Below are 23,315 nucleotides of genomic sequence, written 5' to 3'. Positions count from 1 at the left end.
GAGGGCTTGACCAGAAGGTAGGAGAGACTGAGAAAGCCACAGAGGTCGAAGGCCGAAGGCTGAAGAGACACAGAGTTTCTTTCTCTTTTTTAATCTTGGTCAAAATGGATGGCCAAATTGAGTATCCAGCAGTTTTTTATCTCACCCTCTGGCTAAGGTCGCTCTTTTTCTCTGTGTCTTTTAGCCATCCCTTCTCCCGCAAACACTTCAGGATATAGAGTTCCTCAGAGAAGAAGGAGAAAAGAGTTGTTTTTGTGCTGTTGTTATAATGGTTGGGGGGGGCGAGCTCAGTGTCTGTCTGGCCTCTTAGGAGGCTCTTTGGAGACCTGACAGCTGATCCCTTTACGTCATTATGTCTCTCTCAAGGACTTTAAGTGGCATATGTTATGGAGAGAGCGCAAACGGGGGTTCAAGAAAGACAGAATAAAAGCAAGTAACATGATACTGTACCAGTGTGATACACACAAAGCCCAGTCTGTGCCTCAGAATAGGCCTGGTATCACCACTTCCCTATTGAGTCCTGCTTGCACATAACAGATTTGCTTCAAAGAGCCAATTTCCCCTAAATCTCTCTCCCATTGACCTTGGTTGGCCGTGATGAGGTGCACAACTTAGCAGAGTCCCGGTGTGGGTTTTAAACCAGCATTGTGTCTGCCAAGCCTAATGCTCTTTTACACGGGAGAGATTGAAGTTCAAATCCAGATATGTCTTACCCTTCTTCCTTTCCTTTTGTGAGTTGATGTGAGTTGGGCACTCACATCATATTTCAGTCTCTGTTTTCCAATCTTTGAGGCCTTGCTCTGTGAGGATTTATCTTCGTTGTCCAACCTTGAGTTCCTGCAGCAGGCTTTGAGGTGGAGGTGGACCCGGTTCCTGCAGGTGCTTGTTGACTGCGGTGGGCTTGATGTCGAGGCAGGACTGTGCGTATGGGCTGCTGAAGGGTACGTGGCTGCTGTGGAGAGCGGAGCTGATAGTTTCGACGGTAGTTCAGGGACTGGGAACGTAGGAGAACACGTGTGTACTGGACCTCTGGCATGATGAGCTTGAGGCAGAGCTCCTGGGACTGGCTCGAGAAGCCGTGGCTGAGATTTACTGGTAGATCGTAGCCCACAATGTCTACTTTTCCAATTGGCTGCCAGGGCCGCAGATCCTTGTTTTTGATCTGCGATGCTGAGCGCAGAAGAGGCATCTGCTCACCAAAGCAGCTCTTCATGAGTCTATCCTGAGCTCGTCGAAGGAGTCGCACCTCCCTCGCCACGCATGCAGGGCCCAGGGCTGACAGCTGGCGCCACAGGGAGGCATTGAAGTGATCGTACAGACGAGCATCTAAGGAATTCCAGGCCCGGATCTTGGAAGGAAGACCTGGCGACAGGCTCCGTTTCGAGCTCAGGGTCCGCATGTTGAGCTTCACATACAGAATGTCATCCAGATCCCATGAGAGGAGATGGCGAAGGAGAACCAGCGACTCATCAAAGTATTCAGCAATCATCACGAGGGAGAAAACCCGATCAACCTCTGCAACAAAGGCCCGGGCATACGCTACATCTGTTGCTGGTCGGTCCTTGTCTCCTCCCAGGTCAAAGGTCAAGGTGTTGCGTGCATACATGGAGTCTTTTTCATCTGGCCGGTAGTAACGCCAGGGCTCCTCTAAGAACGCCTCCAGGGAGCCGTTAGGGACCCTCTTGAAGCTCTGACAATACTGATTGTAGTAACTAAACAAGGATTCAAACATGGATCCAGGCTCTCTCAGTATTGTGACATATATCGTGTCGTTCGGCATCAGGCGCTGCAGCTCCGCCTTGTTGAAGCGCATGTGGCTGGTGATGATGTTCGGCGGCATTGTGTGCGGATGGACAAAGTGCGAGGTGAAGACACGTGGGTAGCAGAACTGGTGGCTGCACGCCTGCACGGGCAACGCCACCGTCAGGTTGTTGCGCTCTGCAAAGCGGAAAAGCAGGTTCTGCATGGTGGTGCTGGCCGTTTTGTGGGTCTTGAGGAAGGCCACATTGGTGCTTTTGGGTTTCAGGCCTGTGGCGGGATGAGAACGGAGGGAAGGGCAGCCGAGGTGAAAAGCCTCCATGGGCCTGGACAAAGGAGAAGAAAATATAATCACTTATTTAAAGCTCCATTAGCTCCAGTAAAAGGAGCAGCCACTCCAGCTAAAATCAGGACATTAGAGACGTAAGTGCACAGATACCGGACAGATAATGGAAGAGACTGAGGTGTTCAACACGAAAATAAAAACATTTGGGGAATTGAAATGGGATGATATGGCGAAAAGTGAAGAGACAATGAAAAAGGATTAAGCCAGCGCAGAAGTTTACTGTAATTTAATTTAATTTTGTGTTAAATGTATATATATAAAAAAAAAAAGGTACAATGTTAGTATCACTGGAGTCAAACAACAGTTGACATTGATATTGAGGATACAATTTTTGATATAAAAAAATGATATAAATTCTTAGATAATAAATTCTGTGTAGGGACTACAGCACATTGTTCATTTTGAGGGGACTAAAGCGGTGAAAAGGTCGACAAACTATAACTGAATAGTGATAACAGGGTAACAAATACTGTATGTTCAGCAAAGTGACACCACAGAGACAGGAGTTGAGATCAGGTTTGGCGCCTTCCTCAGCATTTCTAATAGGTCCTGCCATCAACTTGGCAGTGTATTGGCACTCCCCACGTTGTGACTAACACAACATAGCGATCACAGAGATAACGGGCGTCACATCTATAACCTTTAAGCCACAAAGTGTATGTTTGGATTGTATACGTGTGAGTCTGTTTCAATCGCTCACCAGCTGAAGTGGCCCCCATGGTGCAGCAGAAGACTGACGGTACTGATGGCAATGATCACCAGGAATATCTTCTTCTGCGACATCGCTCTCTGCTTCACTGCGACTGCGGAAGGGGAGAGAAAAAGCGTTTAACCGAAACACAAGAGAAAGACCCGAATGCACAACTTAAAAAAAAAAAAAAAAACAAGAGGCAAGTTCACAGTCTACCTAATGAAAGACAAAGGTCAGTACACGGGAAGTTAAACTGACTGGAAGAAGTATCTAAAACGCAAGAACGAAGGAGCATCATTCATCATTTTATTTGAATTGGAAAAGGTTACGAGGAAATACTAGGAGAAAAAACAAAGAAACAAAGAGCTCTGATACAAGAAGAACTGGCAACAAATGAGGGGACAATGCACACAAAATGCTCTAAGATGAGTCATCACACAGAGAGGGGGGAGGCTGAACCTGAAATACCTGAGTATCAAAATAAAGTGATAGTAGTAACAAGCAAAAACCAAAATAAAGGAAAATTTTAGTATACTGGTGACACGACAACAAGAGGAAATGTAGAAGAGAAGAGGCAAATAAATACATAAATAAATAGAAAACAGGGGCAGGTGGAGGTGTAATGAGAAAGCACCAAATAATAAAAAATAAAAAATGGACACAGGTGGATCAGGGAACAAGGGGAGACAACGAGAGGGAGGTTCAGAGAGAGAAAAGATGAAAGGAACCAGAACTGAGGACCAAAAAGGACGGCAGGGGGGAAATAGGGTGAAAGCCAGCATGAAGAGACGGACGCAGACAGAAGGATTTATTCAGAAAATAATTGCTGGGCTCCATTAGCAGGAGAGGGTGGTGCCGCTTGGCTTTAGTCACTAATAATGCAGCCAACAATACCTTTTATTACTTCTACCGCTGCAATGGTCACATTCACTGTTTAATAACCTCTTAACCCAAACACCGGACACACAGCTAGCCTCGTACGTTAATGAGGGAGATGCATATGTGAAAAACCAAACAGCAGTTCACACCGAGAGCGGCACGAACTTGACCCACGTAGCTGATAAGCTACGACAGGAACAGAAGCTGGGAAGCAATCCAAGCTTCTCCCAACGCCAGCTCATTTGCATAACAATGGCCGAGGTCTCTTTCCTATATTACACTGTCCTGTCACTTTCACCGGGCACATGCACGGCGACTCGTCAGACTCCTGCGGCCGTCAGCCAAGTCACAGTGGTGGCAGATAAGTGCATCAATTATACACAGCGGGCAACAACAGGACATTAGTGTTGCTGCTCCAGGATCATTAAGGGCGAACTGTGCAGGCAACACACCGGAGTTGTCTGCTTTCCAATACAAACGAAAGCATAATTTCTCGTTAATCAACTTATTACTTAGTGTTAATGGAAAACTGCAGTCACAGTTTCCCGGTGGATAAGTTGACAAATTTAAATATCTTTGTTTTGGTTTTTTTTCAAGCCCAAAAGCCCAAAGTAATGAATTCACAATCCCCCAAATAAAAAAAAAAGCCATTTGATTCATTATTTCAAAACCTCCTTTTAAATCGATTCAGTTGATTTAACTTAAATTACTGTCCGAAAAAAACAAACAAACAAACAAACAAACAAAAAAACTAGACAACTTCCAACTGCATAAACACAGATTAAAAAGGATGGAGGGAGTAAACGGCAGAAAGAGCCACCCTTCAATGTAAAATGCAGGGCTCATAAATAGGGATGAGATCATTTCATGTGCCAATTAAGCTGCTGCGGAGGAGTACGTGGAGGTTCAAGTAAAAATCAACATATAGTTCCCAAACAGTAATTAAGCGTTCGTTGATGAACTGACAGCTGACCTCGTGTCGGGCTGAGTGAATCAAGAGAGAAACGTGATTTTATTTATTTATTTATTTTTTTTTGGGTGGGGGAACAGCTGGCACTGTGCTGCCTCAGTGCTCGTGCTCAATTGGATTGTGCACGAACGCTCACAAAAGCACCGAGTCCTTTCAGGCACTAATGCGCTCACACTAATTGACACTCCCAAATGTTGCAGACGCACAGTTCGATTACTTTTTGGCAGGCTTGCCCGCGGCTGTCGAGGTGAACGCGGCCTGTCCTCTGCCCCGCTGATGACCAAACTGTCTGACAGCAGCTGGATCTTATCGCTTGACTTTCATGCAGCTTTTATTGCTCAAGAAAAGTCTGCCGAGTTGAGTCAGTCGCACGGTTGCCATTTTGGAACTTCGCAGCACAGCCAGAGTCATTAAGTGCCTTGCTTTAGGGCACCTCAACAGATGTCGAGAGGAGGGAGGCCATTAATTATTCATAACCCCCATGTACTCAGCCATTTTGGGACTTGTTCGAACCCAAAGCTCAAGTCGACATCTGATCCTTTTTTAGACTCCCGCAGGAGAGGGGGCAGTGTGCTCCTGCAGCCTTTAAGTCTGAGGGAGGCAATGACTTGGCAAGGGCAATAGCTGCACATTAGAGATGCAACTAATTACCTTCAATATTGATTTGATTTAAGAAATCTTCAGATTTTTTTTTACGTTTAAATGTACAGGATATTGCATTTGCTCTTAATTAATATAGATATAATTGTCACCAGGGTAAAACAAAACAAAACGCAGCCAATTGCAAATTATCATTTAATTTCAATCTTACTAATAATTACAAATTACTAATTACTACTAACTCATCCGCCAGGCTTTTAAAAGGCAGTTCAGCTCTCCGTGCCCTGCTGTGTCCTGTGACCAATGTTTTCTTTCAAATGGAACATGTGGCTTTGACAGATAGTTGGAAATGTTTGTCTCGGCAGAAGAAAAGGTTTCCTAATCGTCTAATAAACAGGTTTCTCCTCGTCTTCACTTTGTTCCTGTCAAAGATCTATTTCCCTTCAGAAGAAGCTGACTGATGCCATGTATAGGATGGGAAAACAACAAATAGCCTGAGCTAGACAATCCTTCCCATTTGACACGACGACTTATTGTGGTTCAGCCGTATTTTGATCCTTTATTTCTTGTTTACTTTGCCCAAGCAGAGCGTTGTCATACTCGTTTAATCATCAGGTCAGCCTCCCTCCTCTGTATCTAATCTGAACACAACCTGCAGGACGGGTGTTCAGATCACTTTACCAAAGTGAAGGTTATTTACAAAGGAAATAAATCTTGCAAGGAAAGAAATTTCAGGACAGCAGGATAGAAAAATATTTTGCTTTGTGGTCAAATATGAAGGCACTTTGAGGAAAAACTACTTTTAGCCTGTTCTAAACAGGTGACCTTTTTAATCACCTGCCTGATTGGAATGCCACAAAGTTCAAGTGTTCAAGACTGCAGTGTTGTTATATCCTGAAGATATGATGACCAAAACTACAGAAAAGAAACTACTCGTTATAAACCATTTATTCTTTAAATGTCAAAAAGAGAATAATAAAAAAAAATAAAATAAAATAAATAAATAACCAAAGTGGAACAGGATGAACTTCTCATAACTGCTCTAAGAAATGTCAATTACGCCAATTCCCTCAGCTCGATGTCACTGGAAAACCGGGTTTGAATGATAAATTAACAGAGTAAATGAAGTGATGGTTCTGAGAGTGGTGGCAAAGTTCAACCCAGAAGCTGATGATGGGCAGCAGCACGCCATCTTTGGCATGATGCAACTTGCAGCAGAGATGCTTTTTGTGGTAAGAGGAGCTGGTTGGTGGCCCTTGGTTAGTGTGTGTGTGTGTGTGTGTGTGCTGGAGAAGATCATGTGTCACTGAGAGTTAATAAGAAAGGGATTTAAGTGGCTTTTAAGCAGGCAGACTCGATCTCTTCCCTTCATCCACTCCTCGTCTGCTGCCATCTTCTCCCTTCACCTACTCTTCTCTGCCGCACACATGAAAAGACACCAGATCGCTCGGTTATCGAACAAGCAAGGATAGACAGAAGAGATGTCCATTTTATTTGGATGTTGATTCAGTGATTAGGTGAGGGGATAATCCACAAGGAGGTGCTTCTCACAAGACCCGAGGACGAAGAACCCGCCTCATATGAGGAGAACGGCGGCGTCTGTTCGCTTAGCGCCGAGCTCAGAGTGGATTATATTAATAATTATCCGTTTTACATCACGGTCACTCGACAAAGACTTTGAATGAGAGCTTTTACCTGTTTATATTGAATGGCATGGACTAAGTGGAAATAAAATAAAATTTAAAAAAAGGTGAGGAATAAAAAGTTGCCATGGTTACACACGTTGGTTAGCAACGTAGTGTAAAAATTAACAACACTGAGCAAGACCCCTTTTTTAACCCAGACATTGACCAACCCCAGGTTTTGGTGAAGAACTTAAGATAAATAATACATCAGTTTTTGAAAAATTGTCCAGGGGAAAATATTATTCACATTAAAAAAAAAAAAAAAAATGCTTGAATGAGCATTACTTTCGGGTGGGTGGGGACTGCCTGAATGTGTTTGGTTTCCTTTTGAGTTTATGTTTAATCACTGGATCTGTATTTTCATGATGGTGTCATGAAAATACAGTTACTTTTGCCACTCTCAAATGCTTACACAGACACTCCCATGTGTAAAGGAATTTATCTGACGATTTCTCATATTCTTCCTGCAGGTGACTCGTATTTTATTTCCTCTCTTTTCCCTGCACTGTTTCCTGTCTAGTGCTTCAATCTTTCTGTCATTTTGCCTCTATTTCTCCCAGAGGACTTTTTTTTTTTTTTCTTAAACAATAACACCATTGCTGATGCTGCCGCGCTGTGAAAATGTGGTATCTCCAAACAGTCAGCTGTTCATGAATGAATGGAAACAAATGGAAGACATCTTGGAAGACTTTTGTCTTATGCTAAGTCTGAACCCATGATGGATGGCACAGTGCCAGTCTCCGCACAAGCAAGTGAGGAATTGTAACTCAAAAGACGCACAATACACACAGTGAAAAACTGAAGGTAACACACAAACGGGAAACAGAGACTCAACACACCATGAAGTACGTGACACAACACAGGCACGAAAAAAAAAAAAAAGTTGTCACTGCACACTTACACTGACACACACAGCTGTGCAACACACACCCCCCCGAGACAGACAGACACACACACACTAATGAGCATAGATAGCTTCATGCTCTGCCCCAGGGCCACAGCAGCTGCTTTCTCTATGATCTTGTCATCTGCACCGATTTCATATGATGACCTCTGACCTCTCTTCAGGGACTTTTATACCTCAAATGATCTGCAAGGTTTCAGAAAAACGACACACACAAACTGAGACACCATGTGTGCAGTTTAAGACAACCTCCTCCCCCGGACACATCCCTACAGAGCAGTAACTGTTGCGTGCCTGGGTGCGTCCATCCAAGCCGTGAAACGTGCACACACAGCTGTGCAGGATCCAGCCACTGGAGAGAGGACATGCAGTCCTGCCATCAGTAACCAGATGACCAACCCAAGGGCAAAACTCAGCGTACCGTTTAACACTGCGATGTGTCAAATTAAATGAGTAATACACGAGTTCTGAGTCACATTTTTTTCTGCAAAAGGGGCCAAGATGTCATTTAGACCCTTTTAGTCAAGCTCCAAAATGACCTCTATCCTACACTACACATAATTAAACTTCATAGCATCACTCTTCATGCCACATTCCTGTCATATCAGAGTAATAAACACTGCACAAGTTTTTGTGTTTACTCTAAATATTAATTCCAGCATTACAGCAGACAAGGCAACTGAACAACAGGGAGGTGAGCAGTGCAGTTCTCTGCAGGAGCGTGCTGGCTCAGGTGAGTCTGTATTCCAAACACCTGTGACACTTCACGCAAAAAAGCAGCCAAATACACAAACGTCCTGCTCTTAAACTACACTGAAATACAAGTCAGTACAAGTCTGCCTGATAGCAGAGCTCAGAGTAATCTGTGATCTGGCTTTGAAATCCGCCAGCCTTAACCTGCTGAGATGTATCACATTAGTAATTTTCTCCAACTTGACAAAACTCATTTTAAGACACGTAGAAGATGCCGTGTTAATGTTTTCATAGCCTCAGCAGCAGTACTCTCTGTGACTGCTAAATTGGCTTTGTTGAAAATGAATGAAAAGAAGCAATAACTGCAGTTAAATCAAATCAGTCTAAATGTATTGTTTTATATACCAGAAAGCAACATAAGGTTAAAAAAAAAAACAAAACAAAACAAAACTGTGTAACACCTCCTCCTGTTGAACAAAGCTTCAGGACCTGCTAGGTAAAGATGCATTCACTTTAAAATAAATGTATGTCGCCGAGTATTTTTGCCATAGGTCAGAAAACCTCAAGCATCAAGGTGGGGTGACATCAATTTTAATTTGTTTTAACAAATCTGAAAGCTGCAAATTAACCTTCACTATGATAGAGTCAAGACGGCACGGACAAATAAAAACAAAGCTTTCTGCACTGCCAGATAAAACTCGAGGCCAGTTTCAAATCCCAGATGTGGTGACTGAAAGGTCCATATCATTTCCCTCCTGCTGACCCAGACGTCAGTTTTTGGCTTTGCAGCGACCAATAGGCATCACATATGATAATGTTTTGTAGAGCTTTTGTTGTAATGTGTGTAGAGCTTGAATTGACCTTGTTGTGGGTGTGTGTGTGTGTGTGTGTGTGGGGGGGCATGACTGGAGAGGCAGCAGAGCCGAGCCTGTGCTGGAAACAGCTGCAGCCGGATGTATAAATTTGTCTTGCCATTAAAACCGGCAGCTGTTCAAGGACAAAGACTTTATTATATTTTAAATGATTTGAGGATTTTCTTCAGAATGAAATACCGCCCCCCCCCCCCCCCCCTCCTCCTCCACACACACACATAGCATATAACTCATGAGGTTTGTATGGGACGAGGCAGGATAAATAAAAGCATTTTAAGAAATCCTTAAAGGCCATCGTGGGCCATCTAAGAAATCAATTAATTTTGCAAGAGGGCAGTTTGCTTATGTCTGAGGCTTTATCTCTGAAATTCTTAAAATCAATTGCAGATATGAGGCTTGAAATTATTTTTCCACAGTTACGCCTTCTTCATCCGCCTCTCCGCTGCTCCACGTTTGCAACCTCAACCTCATTTACCTTTTTGGTAAAGTCAGAGAGCCCAAAGAGTGGAAATATTTTTAAACCCATTGTATACTTGGGTAGATCGAAGTCACGTGGGGAAGGTTCTTCTTTGCTCTCGCAGCATAAAATAAGTGTCTCAGGACTTAACAGGCCTAATTCACTTTGTCCTCTACCTGATGGGGCTCTACATCAACAAACTATATCGATTCACAATAAAGATCTTTCTATTTGTGTTGTTTCTGCCTCGTTTAAATCCTCTGTTCCTCCTGGAGCAACATAACAATTGCCTTTTGTGTTGTCATTTTATTTCTTCAGCCAGATATTGTCTCCACATTAGTGAATTTCTGTTTGAGCGTCAGAATGGTTTTGTTTTGCTTTGCTCTAAGTAGGCCATGGCACATCCATCCCAGCAATGTGAATTTCAGGCATCAGTGGGAGCAGTTTGTAGGAGCAGAAAATTAACATTTTCCGCAAGAGTCAAAAACATATGCAGATTCAAGAGTTGTTATTTTTGTGAAACAACAACTCATACAGTTGTGTCCTTCTCATCGATATCGATTTTGTGTTTGTTTTGTGTTCTCTACTTTATCTGTCTCTGACACAAAAAGCCAGTCCAAGGTTTCAAAAATGGAGAATGAAAAATGTTTTTTCACTGCTGCTGAAAAGGTTTAAGCAGCGACTCGGAAGTCAGGAACCAGGTTATATCTGACATTTGTTGTCAATCACATCTAGTCAAACGACTTGAGGTCGACTGAGTATTAACACACAACTAAGGATGTTTTTTGAGTGGCGTATTTCTTTTTCATCCAGTCTCAATCATTTTGTGTTGCAGACAAACACTTCATGTGCACTTCAAGGAAAAGGAAACATGAAAAGGACTGGAAGAATTTACTACACTCTGGAAAACATTTGCACAATTTACCATCCTTTTTGATCCTCTCTGCACTACAGTATGTATGTACTCATGTGGGTTTATAGTGCTCTGCTGAGCTTACTTTCTGGAAAAGCAAACAGAGGACCAACTGTCGATGATAACAGGCTTTTTGAAAATACTAATAAAAAAGGCTGTGTTGAAACAATAGCACAATTATTGCTAATTATTTAAAACAAAGTCTGTACTACGGAACTTCTCACGGTAACATGTCACCTTGGCTATTCAGGTGCGTCAGAAGACAGATGGTAGATTAATCAGTTAGTTGGAACAATTGTCATGGTCACAGAGATTTAATTGGCTCTCTGATCATTTTGTCTCATTATTATAAAGCTCCTATAATGTATTTTATTTTAAAATCAGTATTCTGTACCTGTAAAAGTTATTTCCAGAGGCAGCTATGATTTGACAAAAATCATTACAATCTCATTCCCATTTTTGGCTTTTCAGGCAGGGAACCCATAAATTATGTCATTATCATTCAGTCAGAGCCAGGAAGAAGCTTAATTTTTAACATTAGGCTTAACTGTTTGTGTTAAAATCAATATTTGTGGTTATTTATCACTAAATTTGACCCGCTGACATTTCGTAACTGCTGAACTGGGTGAACGCTGCATTGCATCAGTGTGAATCACACACTTCTCATTTTGCAGAGGAGCCTTGAGCCAGAGAAGATTGCAGCTTGTATCTGCCCTTGTGCATGGACTACTCCTCTTATCGTTCTCTCCCCTCTGCCTCCCTCCAATTCTCATTACTCTAAACTAAACTGAAACTCCCCGACTCCCCCCTCCGCCTCTTCTCCACTGCCTTCTCTCCATCACAGCACCTTCAAACCCTTTATCTTTACAGTAAAGGCAGCCAAGACTCCCTAACCAGTGTCCCAACAGGGCTTTTTAAGCATTTGCCCCACCCAGTTCCTGGGCCTGTTTGTGATGGAGAGAAAAAGGCTGAATCGAATTGAGGGCACGTCTGTAAGCAAATGTGTGCGTGTTCAGCCGTGTTCACTTACGTGTGTGTGTTTGGTCGTGAGTGCGCCTGAGAGTGTGTCTGGATCATTACTTGTCTGCAGGATAGACTCCCTGTGGACCCACAGATACAGGCTTTACCTCACCCTAAATGACCCCCCAGAGAGAGTGATGAGAGGGTGGGGTGGGGGGGGGGGCTAGGGGAGCGAAGGGGTGGATGGAAAAGAGGGTTGTAGAAAGGCAGCAAGAGAGAAAGATTAGATTTGGTGGAAGACAAACAGAATGGGATAACATGGAAAAAGCCCGAGACTGATTGAGCAGGCAGAATCAACATCAGGCCTCGTACTTCTGCGCTTATTGAAGAAAGCCTTTTAGATTATTTCTTACTGGCAAGCGCCTTAAGCCAAATCCAGCAAGAGAACAGGAAGGAGAGGCAGAAAACATCAGCAAGACGTCGTTCTGTTTGGAGAAGTCAAATAACAACAGCATCATCTGTTCTTTCTCTTCGCACATAAACACACCCTGCTTCGCCTACATGCTATGTTTTGTTTTAGTGATGGATGTGTGATAATGTTTGAATAATAATGTTGGCCGAGACTCAAGGAAAGCTAGTCAGCGCAGCGAGCGTATTCTTTAAAGATGATGACTTCTGCCAGTTGCCTCCAGTTGCTTTCACACAGGCACTACAACTCTACATATAGACAGACAGTACCAGGAGAAGCTGCATGTGAAAATATAAATATCCCAAACAGCTGGATTATAACCAGTTTGCCAAATTCATGTACTGTCCCTTTGGGCTCATGTGTTATACGAGCAGGTCATAATCCTGACAACTCAGGGCAATTAAATTGGTGTGTTGGCATAAAACTAGGAACACAAACTAAATACAAATCACACTCCCAGTGGGAATACTAACATGCTGAGTTTTAAATTTCCTCAAAAAATTTCATTTCAAATGGGCACATTTCGGGAAGTGTTTCAGATTTGTATGTGCTCTCGTTGTTGGCTGTTTTCTTTCTGCATTTTCATTATAAAGTGTAAATTATAAATTAAACTTGATATGATATGTTTTGTGAGTTTTGACCTCTTTCATAATGTCAATCAAGTTGTCAACCACCTAGCGAGCGTGCTTTAAAATAATCTAATCTGAAGGCTGTTTTCCATTCGTGACAATCAGTTGATATAAGTGGATATTTGAAATGCAAGCCTATCATTTATTTTTCTTAGAAATTAACCACCAGTCTCTCGGTTGGCAATGAAATATTGACACCTTCAGCAAACAAAACCACAGCCAACTTCCTGCCAGGATGTTAGCCTTTGTTGCAGGTACAAAACAGCAATTCTAGGTTTTTCACAAAGCTTCTGCGTTGCTGTTTAAGTGTGCCACTTAAGGGTTTTTTTTCCCTTTTCACTTCATGTTAAAAGAAGGCATCACTTCATCAGTATAACATACAAGCAATATGTATAAATCTCAGAGTTACTGTATTTTTTCAGCAGTCATCCCTTTCTGAAAGCCTCCACTTCACCCTGCTTTCCCCCCACCGGGAGCATCTCGAGCCAGAGAGCTTTGATTCAGCCAGCACCAGAGCCGAAAACTAAAAAGAACTGCCTGCACGCTGCAATTAGGAAGAGACGCTGTCACAATCGGAGAGAGAGGGAACATTAAAGGCTCCTCAGCACCACAGTGAAGTACGGACAAGATTGTTTAAGAAAAGCTTGTCGGCTTTCATCAGTGCACTGCAAACACGACAGAGGTGGACAGACAGACAGGGGTGGCCTGTGGTGATTGGTAGAAGCATAGCAGGACTTACGGTATTCGGATACGCTGCAGAGGCATATGAGGCTGTGAATCAGTGCTCTGTTAATGACACACTATAATGAGGGGTGCATTAATCACCATATTGCTAATGTCATTATAATGCAAGGACGTACACTGCTCAACATCTGGGCCCCCGTGCATATGCAGCCACAGCGCAAAGCTTTATTTAGGCATGATAACTGACCTGAGGGGGTACTGTGTCAACTGAGGAAGGTTTCTAACAATTACCAGCTAACAAGAAAAACCATGAGGTGATAATTGTTTCTTTATCAGGGCGATGAAACTGATAAGGCTCCAGCAGAAACCAACTGGGGCACAGTTAAGAGTTCAATTAGATGTGATTAGATGTCATGGTATCTAAAGGTTCTTTACAGGGAAAAAAAATTATCACATTACAAAAGTAATGTAAAGTTTATTTTTAAATACGTGCTGTTACATACTTTTTTTTTTTTTTTTTGGAAGAAACAGCATGGAAAACAGGATCCAATAAACAAGCTGTGATCTCACAAACAAGTGCCATCACCCCTGATTGCTGAGGCCCCCACCCTCGTGTCCGTTACACCCACATTGCTGCATTTACAAACACCGCATAAGCTAATGAGCACCCCATGCAAGAGGCAATAAGATCAATATGTACTACATCAATATAACCTTGCTCTGATATTGAAAATCCCTGCAAGCAATTAGATACCGCTTGAGAAGGCGCCATCTTCATTCATACCAATTATGAATGGGTCAAACGAGTTTAATAGGGTGTCTAGTTTGCTGATTATCAGTAGAGCAAGTGAATCACCCCGTTTATCATACTAATAGAAGAGCGGTCCCTTGTTAATTCTGGTTGCGTCTGTGGTGATAATTGAGAAATTAGAAAGCAAGTAAGCCATAATGTTGACTGTGTTTCAGGGTAAGTTGTGGAGCAATTAGAGGGAGGAAGAAAGAATGTCCAGTTCCGGCAAACAGCAGCGTTTAACTGATGACTGGCCTTGAATGTTGATCAAAAGATTAAGAAGGTGATTTTTAGAAAAGTGTTTGAAATGACTGCAACACTCTTAAGAAATCGTTATTCATAACAAGCACTGAAGGAGGGTGCATAATATTTTAATTTTTTTTTTTATCTTTTTCATATTCTACTGTATATTTAAAAGCCTCCTGATTCAGTAGTGAATAATGTCAATAACCTGAACCAGCCATCTAGCTGTTGACTGTTTTATGCCAGAATATGACGGAAGAAGCTGAATAACGTAGTTCAGCTTTGTAGTATTATATTATTGTTTTAAATCTTCATCTGCAGAATAACTTGTAACTACATAACAAATGTTAATGTTGCTCATTAGCAGACACAAATGAATGTTTATTCATTTTTGCAGGTGATTTTATAATGTGCAGTTTCACCTTAAGCTAAAAAGAAAAAGCTTCAAAGGGAAAAGAGAATTTATTTATTGATTTCAAATATTTAAAAAAGTATTTCTTAATTTCTTTTTCTGGCCAAAGAGGAACAGCATGTGCTCTCTCTGTTGGCCGACTGCCACTGGAAACCATTTGGTATGAATATGACGAGTAAAATGGCCTGTTGTGAATATGTCACTCAAAGCCATGCGGCTGTAATGGCTCCGGGGCGTGCAGATCTGACGCTCAGCGGGGCGGAGAGGTCAGAGGATAAAAAGCTGGACTGAGAATAGGCGCGTCTCATTCTGGTGTCAGCTCCGACTGTCACTTCCGGAGCAGAGCAAAAGAAAGGAATCAAAAAGACCGGCTCAAAAATCCAGATTCTTCAAAGAGTGTCAGTCCTGCTTAGTGCCAGGCAATGCCTCCAAATAGTCACCCGTTCTGAACACAGAGAGCCAGAGTGTGAATAATTAACCGCAATGGAACAATAAACACGCTGTTCTCACAAGTTCTCCTCATTTTAAAAATGTCAAAAGCAGATGGCAAGCTGCCTGTGGCCAAACTCTGGCATTGAAGAAACAAGAAGGTGAGGATGAAGTGAGCAGGGAAGGAAAAAGAGAGGAGGCAAAATTTCTATAATTTTTACCGTTTTTTTTTTTTTTTTTGGGCAAGAGAGGAAAGTGAGGAGTCCTGGTTTCATCTGCGAAAAATGTAAATGAGGTAATTTATATTTAAATAAATTATTAAACTGCTATGATGCATGAGACTTGTTTTATATTTGCTCATTACAGCCCTGGAAATAGATTTTAATGAAGGCATCGTTTAAATCTATCACTGCATCAGTGATGTAGGAAACAGGGCACAGACAGCGACAGGAGGACGAGAGCAGGTGGAAAAACAGTTATTTGGCAGGCAGGTGATCATGCAGACGAAGGAAAAACCGAAAAAATGTGTTGAGCTGAGAGAAAATATGTGGACAGAAGGTCGATGAAACGATAACAGGCAATTTCCAGGAACAGCAGATATTGCAGGTTAAAGAAGACAGCGCTTGCACAAGGACCTCACCACCTTTTTCTGTAAATGTGGAGAAACGTGGAAAAAGTGTGATCCAAGTATGCATCCAAGTGAGGTGTTACTAAAGCTTAGACTATAACCGCGGAGTTCAAGTAACGGCTTGTTTGAAGTCCTGTTCTTTTTTGTCATCTTCTTCTTTAATGAATTCATAATTCATCTAAATTGTGCGGTTAAACGGGTCTGTCAAGATTTAGACCCCTGCAGATGCTGAAAAGTCGTGTGCCTGGGGTTGTGATAGAAGCTACTCTCAAGAAAGGAAGGGATTAGATCAATTAAAAAGTGTTTGTAATAGAACTTACATGTTAAACATGATCATGTATGATTTAAAGAAATAACGCCAACTAGCAGTAAGGGACGAAAAGCTAAAATATTCTCTGAGTAAAACACATACATTGCAGGAAGGAGTCCCTCCACATACAGATGTGCTGCAGGCACACAGATCCAGAGAGATAAGAAGAAAGGATATCGGGCGGGGGGGGGGGGGGGGGGGGGGGGGGGTCAACCAGGCGGGGCAGGCGAGGCGGCTGCAGTAGTGATTGCCCTCCCTCCGTTGAGGGAAGCTGTGCAAGACTGTAATCAGATTTCACACGCCACTCGAGCATCTGGACCAAAACACCCAGACTGCTCTATAGTCCGCCGGCAGAAATGATGTGCGTTACTGGAAAAGTTAAACAAAAAGGGCAGGGAGCCAGAGAAAGGGAGTGTGTGTGATTGGCTGGAGGTGGAGATGCCTTTACGTTTCTGTGTGTGCATCACAGCCTGTGTATCAGCGTTTCACTGTGTGTGTTGGCATGTGTTTGTGTGCGTATTTGATTGCTTGCACACCTGTATTTACCTGCATTCTGTGCCACACTTTGATTTATTGGTGCATGTGTATGTTTACCCTCTTGGCTTGGCCATCCTTATGAGGACAAAAGACTTTGAGAATGAGGACATTTTGGCTTCATTAAAGGGCAATTTAATTTTACTTTAAGGGTTATATGTGGACGATGACGCATGATGTCACTTTAACCAATCAACCCACCTAGTTGTTTGATTGATCAACAGCAGACATAAACTGACAGTAAAAGGCAGAACATTTCAGGATGTGAATGAGAGCCCTCACAAATATAGATGCACAAATGTGTGTGTGTGTGTGTGTGTGTCTGTGTTTTGGAGTGTGTACCTGTGTTTCGCTCTATAGGATCGTGATGTTTGGACGCAGCCAGCCTCTCTGTAAGGGCCTGATAACAGAGATCCTCCAGCCGAAAAACAGATTAATTAAACCACCAGACAAGAACCCCCAGGGGAGGGTGCCCTCTGTGTCACATCACCACCCAACACACACACACACAGCCAGACACTGGGGTGAATAAATGAAGCACATGTACACAGCCAGAGCTCATCAACTGCAAACGTTCACACATACTCACAGGTAAGCATGTGACAGGAACACACACACCTCCTCTCTTGCCAGGTTTAAAACATTCCTGACTGAAGGAAACACCTCTGGCACTTCACAGAGGCTTTTCCTCGCCTGCCTGGGCATCTCAACACACTCATTAAGTTCTTGCTGTTTATGAGACCAAACATCGCTTCAGGATTCGGCAAAAAAAAAAAAAAAAGGGACGTGGCAAACTGCAGATATGAGAGGAGAAGAATCAAAAGAGAACAGAGAAAATATGTATTTCAAAAGCACTCAGTTATGTTTGCGCTGCTCTTAATCAAAGTTATATTCAAAGATCATGGAAAATGAAGATAAACAATCCAGGTAACTTGGAAAATAAACACAGATATTTAAACTTTTATACAAATAGGAACCTGGAATTTTTTCCTGAGAAAAAATGCTTTGCATTGATGCCAAATTCATCTAATGATTACAGCATTCAATAAAAAACAGAAAAGCATTTGTCAGCACAGTTAAGTCCTTGAAGGTGTCCCGCATTAATCCTTGTCTGAGTCTCTCAGCCATTGAACAATAGGAACACAGCATATTTTAATAACAAAGGAAGCTCATTTCAGCTACAAGGAACCAGCCATTTCACAAACTCTACGCAACGAGGAGATACAGAAATAAAAAATGGACAACGGCAGAAAAAGTTCTGTGTCACTGAGAAGTCAACGGCATCAAGTGTTCGTCCGAACACAGAGCGTCCTGGTGATGGTTTCCATTGAAGCTGAAAGTGATATTCAGTTGGAAGTGTCTGGTTTCTATATCATTCTCTCCAGCTGATTCTATAGATAACGTATCGAATGGCTCATTGTCATAAACCCTAGAGTTGGTGGCCGACGCAGTATGTCCTTACTGGCTGGGCTCATTTGTTCTCCTGGATGATTGTGTTTTGTTTGATGAGGCTTTTTCACTTTCCTCGGAGGGGGGCTTGTGTTTCCTCAGGGTTCATGGGAAAGGGAGGGTCAACGCTAAACGCAACGCACTGCTATCCAATCAGAGCTGTGACGAACATGCCCTCTGTATCTGAACTCATTGTCAAGTTTCAGCTGGGACACTGTTGGCAAAACTAAAAAGGAAACACAATAAGCAGAAGATTAAAAAGTAAACACGACATTGGGAACTGGTGCATTCCAATAAATCACTCCAATCTCATTTGAAGCAATAATCTGATTACAGTTATATAAAAATCTAATCTGATTAATCAGAAAAAGAGCTATAATCATAATATGGTTGCCGCAAATAGCTGGAGTCATGCCCAGATGAGTGTCTCATCTCAATGTCCATTTAGCTTTCAATCATATCACACAATCTTCATCAGGAGATAAAAGTTTGCCCAATTTATATGGTAGATCTCCATATACACTGAGCACTGTGGCAAATTTATGGGCACATTGATCTGTTCATGCCACTTAATGGATGCTTTTATAAGATTGTTTTCTCAGTGGTAGGCTATAAAAGAATTACAGAAATAAAAATACAGGATCCAGCCTTTTTTGGGGTTGAGGAACTGTTACGTCACTCCGAACCTCTCCACTCCTGAAATCACATTTCTTGTCTGTGTAAACTAATCCCACTGACTTTAAACACAACTTCAGGCTTTGATTTACTCTGAATCAGATAGTTAGACACTTAGAGAAAAATCAGGGTGCTGCTCTAAATTTGTTAAAAGCTCTGACCATGGGAGGACTGGGCTGACCTCAGAATAAATAATAAATAATAGATAAATGTTGGGCAGAACAGCAGGGCTATCCAGATACAGGACTTTGCCCGCCTAATCTTCCTGCCCAGACCGTTTTAATCCAGGGTCTGCTGGAATCGGGCTGTCGGACATCTACAAGTAGATGAAAACATTCGCACCAAGGGCAGCGCCCTGGAGCTGGGCCCAAACCCTGACAAAACCCTCGTCCATCTGTCTTCATCTGGCACCAGCAGCCGCAGACAGAGCCATGGCGAACATGCCACCTCAATAAAAGCTTTTCTAAATTTTGGACAAGACGTAAAGGGCTCGTTAGATTGAATTTTTCATCAGCATTTTCAAAGCCTTCGCTCCCTTGTTAACATTCAGGTACAAGTGAGTGGAACTGTACAGATGTGTCCTGTTCGCCCAGGGGCTGCTGCGCTCCCCGGGGGATCAATTTCACTTAATGACGGCAACAGCAAAGGGGAGGAGAGGTCATTTTCAACTTCGCTCACTCATCCAACCAAGTCTCACCTCTAATTTCACCACCTATCTGAAATATGGCTGCGTTGCCTGCACATCAGAATCATTTAGGTCCCCAGCCACAGGAAGGACGAAAAGCACCTTTGGACTAATGCATTACAGTGACTGAAAGCTGGCCCGTGTTCAGTGTTTGTGTATGTTTGTGCAAGTGCGTGTGTGTGTGTGTGTGCTAGTGGTTCTGCAAGGAGGGCTGCTCAAAGCCAGCATCATCCTAACAACAGATCAAGTGGACGGTGTGCGTGTGTGTGTGTCTGTGTGTGGGTGGGTGGGTGTTTTGTTGCCAGCTAGCCAGGGTCAAACCAAGAGGTTTGTTAACATCGGAAATAATCTTTCCTGGGCTCACATCCACACACACACACACACACACACACATTCCCTCACATCTCTGTGGTGAGCAGAGAAGCCCACAAGTAAATTTTTAATCACAAGCACTCTAATCACTCGGCCTCACAGTTCATCTTAAACACCAGTCACGACCTCCACTAATACCCATCAAGACAACCTGCTGATCGCGGCGGTGTCCATTTCAAACCACACATCCTCCTGAACCCTGACACGTGTGCTTCGTACCCATTATCCCCTCCTGCTGAAGAAAAAAAAGGGCACCGCTCTCTACTTGCACTTCTGTTTGTGTTGTTTTCTTGTCTGCTGAGTCTCGTGTGAGTCTGAGCTATGAGTGACTTTCCACTCCCTCTAAGTCAAAGCTTCACCTCTGCGACTATTTTTCTTTTTTCTTGCTCTCTGCAAATCGCTGCCCGCCGTTTCCCCATCATGAGGGATTTTCCTTTATGTCGTCTCTCATCACGGCAAGTAAGAGTGTTATCTTAGTAGGCCTCGTAGGTCAAATAAAGGTTAAGCAAGGAATCACGGTGAATTGAGTGGCTCTGATTCAGTCTGGATTTGTGTAAATCATTCCCATATTTCATGCCAGAGAGACTAAATGAACGACAACCCATATTCACATATCTCAGTTTCTATGGCTGGTGATCCTACAGACCTCTGACTTTAAGGCAGTATCTGCAAACAGCCTGCCTTTTTACTCAGATAAATGACGGAATTTGTTTTATATAGCAGTATTTCTGGGTCTCTTTCCTCACAGGGAGGCAGTAAAGACTGCTTTTTTGGCGCACAGCCTGAGAACTACCATCATCAGGGACACGATATAGCAGGCAGCCACACAGAGCTGTATGTCATGGTCTAACATTGTATAAATAAACTCCTTTTTCGAAGCGTCAGTCTTTACAGGGCACCCTCCTTCTAAAAAGGCTCTTGTGACGAGCTTTAACAGCAATGCAGTGAATTTTAGTCAGCACACTTTATCATATTGACTTCTTTCAGGAGGCTCTCTGTTCATTTGTGTGTGCGTGCGTGCGAGTCTATTTACTAGTTTGTGTATCACTGTTGTAACGCCCCTCTCCCTTCACCTCCATTGTTATTGTCGACATTGCTATTCCCCTGACAGCGCACACATTCATCACTCCGTCTTGTGCCTTTCTCGTGGACGTGCAAGAAAAAAAAAAAAAAAAAAGAAACCTTTTCAGGTCTGTGCTCGTAAATGACCTGCCGCAAAAGGGTTTATTAAATCACCTCCCCTCCCGTTTCTTAACCTACTTCCTGAAGACACAGAGGAGGGGCGGAGGGACGAGGACAAAAAGAGAGACAGAAGGAGACAAGACAGACAGGAGGAGTAATGGTCTGATAAATGGATGGAAAAAAAGGTGACAAGAGGGGGAAAAGCTTTATACATTACTCCCATCAGTTCAAGTTATCCTCAATTAGGCCGAATTAGAACTAATGATTATTTTCATTATTAATATATTATTTGAATGACTAAAAGGGTTAGCGGTGTAGTCTTTAAAATGTAACATAATAGTAGAAAGTGCTCTCCCTCAGGTCCATCCACATCTGTGGATAAAAACCGAAAGAGATAATTGGGAACAAAGTACGTCACTGTTTGGATATTTCTGTACACATAACCAGCACCTGGAAAGCGTCAGTGTGCATGCATGTAAGTGCCTTTTGATTATTTGCTTAACACCAATAATAAGTACCCCTAAAAAAAAAAAAAAAAAAACATGTCCATGAACGTTTAGCTTTTTTCTGCAAAAGGAAAAAGACTTAAATGAATTTATTACTGTGTGAGCAGGATAAAGTCCTTTCCTCTCTTGCTCTACCTGGAGCTTTGTCCATTTTTATCCCTGCTGCATGAGAGAATTGGTCTAAGGAGGGTGTTGCATACAGACTTGGTATTTGGGAGTATAAATAAAATCGAATGCTTAATTCTTTTTTATCAAACATTGAGCCTCACTGTCAAATTCGTTTAGACTCCCACTGGAAATATTGGTATTACACAATCCCTTCCTTTCATCAGATGAAAATATAAATCTTGATGCCACATTGATAAAGTACTTAATAGTTGTTGCAACACCAAACAGGTCAGATGGGAAAAAAACAAACTAACAAAAAAAAAAAACTTACTTCCACCAAAAACCAATAACTACTGGAAATGTTGAACACGCATGCAACAATTGGGAGTTACACTTCATCCAATAAAGCTGCAGATTATAAATAGTTTGTCGTTCATTGTTGCCTCCCCTCCTCAGCCTGCACCAAAGGGGAAAACGCCGGCGGTTCATCTGTACGTGCAGTTTCATTCATTTCCCGGCATAAGGTGTTCACACAGTCCTAATCTGACCGAACAGAAATCCATCATCCCGACAAACCTCAGGCGCTCAAGGAGGCGATCATGATAAACACCCTCCTCCTCCTCTGTTCCCCCCATCACCCCCCTGCTAACACAACACAACACACATAATAACACACACGATGCTTGTTTCGGGACAAAACAAATAATAATAATAATAAAAAAAAAAAACCTCCAGAGGTCTCACTGCGAAATGTGGGCCAGATCAGATTAATTTTTTTTTTTTTTTTTTTTTTTTTGGAGCAGGAGGGGGGGTCGTGCTGAATGAAATCGCTTCTCCAAATGGCACACTGGGAATACATCTTTGCTTTACGGGAGAAACGGAAGAAAGTGTCCGTAAATCTGCTTTTATGCCAACGAGGCGGCTGTCTGCGCGTAAATGTGCCCACCGAGGGGCAGATAAAGATTTGGGGAGGAGAAGGGGGGGGGGGGGGCAGAAAGAGGAGCACACAAACAAACATAAACGCCTCTAAACGCTCTCTCCGCTTTCTTTTCCCTTCTTCTTTATTCTTTTTGATTCTGTTTCCAAACGCGCAGCAGACAGATGCTCTCCCACTCCTGCTGACGGGATTAGAGACGCCATGTAGGACAGACACGCCGACAAAACACACCGTCACCCACCTTTGTCATCCCGGGCGCTGTGATGTGAAGTGACGGTCTCGGCGGTGATTTCTCTCCCGCCCCCCGCCGCCTCCTCCTCCTCCTCCTCCACCTCCTCCACCACCACCACCTCCTCCTCCTCCCTCCAGGACGGGGCACCGTGTCCCGGCCAGCCGGCTGCCTGCTGCCTCTCTTTCTGTAATTCTCCTGCCGCCTCTCTTCGCTCCCTGTGAGGTGTTTGCTGGTCGTTCAGGTGTCGCAGTCCGCGAGGCGGCCGCTCCGGCGTCTGTCCGCCTGCGAGGTCTCCTCGCGACTCCACTCCTCG

At 43.0% G+C, this 23,315-nt stretch overlaps 1 protein-coding gene across 1 annotated transcript; it reads right to left on the bottom strand.

Moving 5' to 3' along the window:
- Positions 1–152: 152 nt before the first annotated feature.
- Positions 153–23,049, bottom strand: gal3st3 (galactose-3-O-sulfotransferase 3). The gene is made up of 4 exons (XM_029526927.1): positions 23,012–23,049; positions 2,805–2,907; positions 829–2,084; positions 153–205 (listed from the first exon to the last, which is right to left on the bottom strand). The coding sequence occupies exons 2-4, from the start codon at positions 2,885–2,887 to the stop codon at positions 153–155; spliced, it is 1,392 nt and encodes a 463-aa protein (XP_029382787.1). The 5' UTR covers positions 2,888–2,907; positions 23,012–23,049.
- Between the last annotated feature and the right edge of the window lie 266 nt (positions 23,050–23,315).

The sequence above is a fragment of the Echeneis naucrates genome, chromosome 18 (genome assembly GCF_900963305.1).
Source record: "Echeneis naucrates chromosome 18, fEcheNa1.1, whole genome shotgun sequence".
In the NCBI taxonomy this organism is placed as follows: domain Eukaryota; kingdom Metazoa; phylum Chordata; class Actinopteri; order Carangiformes; family Echeneidae; genus Echeneis; species Echeneis naucrates.
The sequence above is the reverse complement of the archived record's forward strand: the minus strand, read 5'-3'. Positions and strand labels throughout refer to the sequence as shown.

What these genes read in the sequence shown, in the direction of transcription:
- gal3st3 (XM_029526927.1), bottom strand. Translation starts at nt 2,887, where the DNA reads ATGTCGCAGAAGAAGATATTCCTGGTGATCATTGCCATCAGTACCGTC. An exon ending in CATGGGGGCCACTTCAGCTG is followed by an intron (nt 2,085 to 2,804) that starts GTGAGCGATTGA and finishes TCCTTTGTCCAG; the next exon opens with GCCCATGGAGGCTTTTCACC. An exon ending in GCCTGCTGCAGGAACTCAAG is followed by an intron (nt 206 to 828) that starts GTTGGACAACGA and finishes TATATCCTGAAG; the next exon opens with TGTTTGCGGGAGAAGGGATG.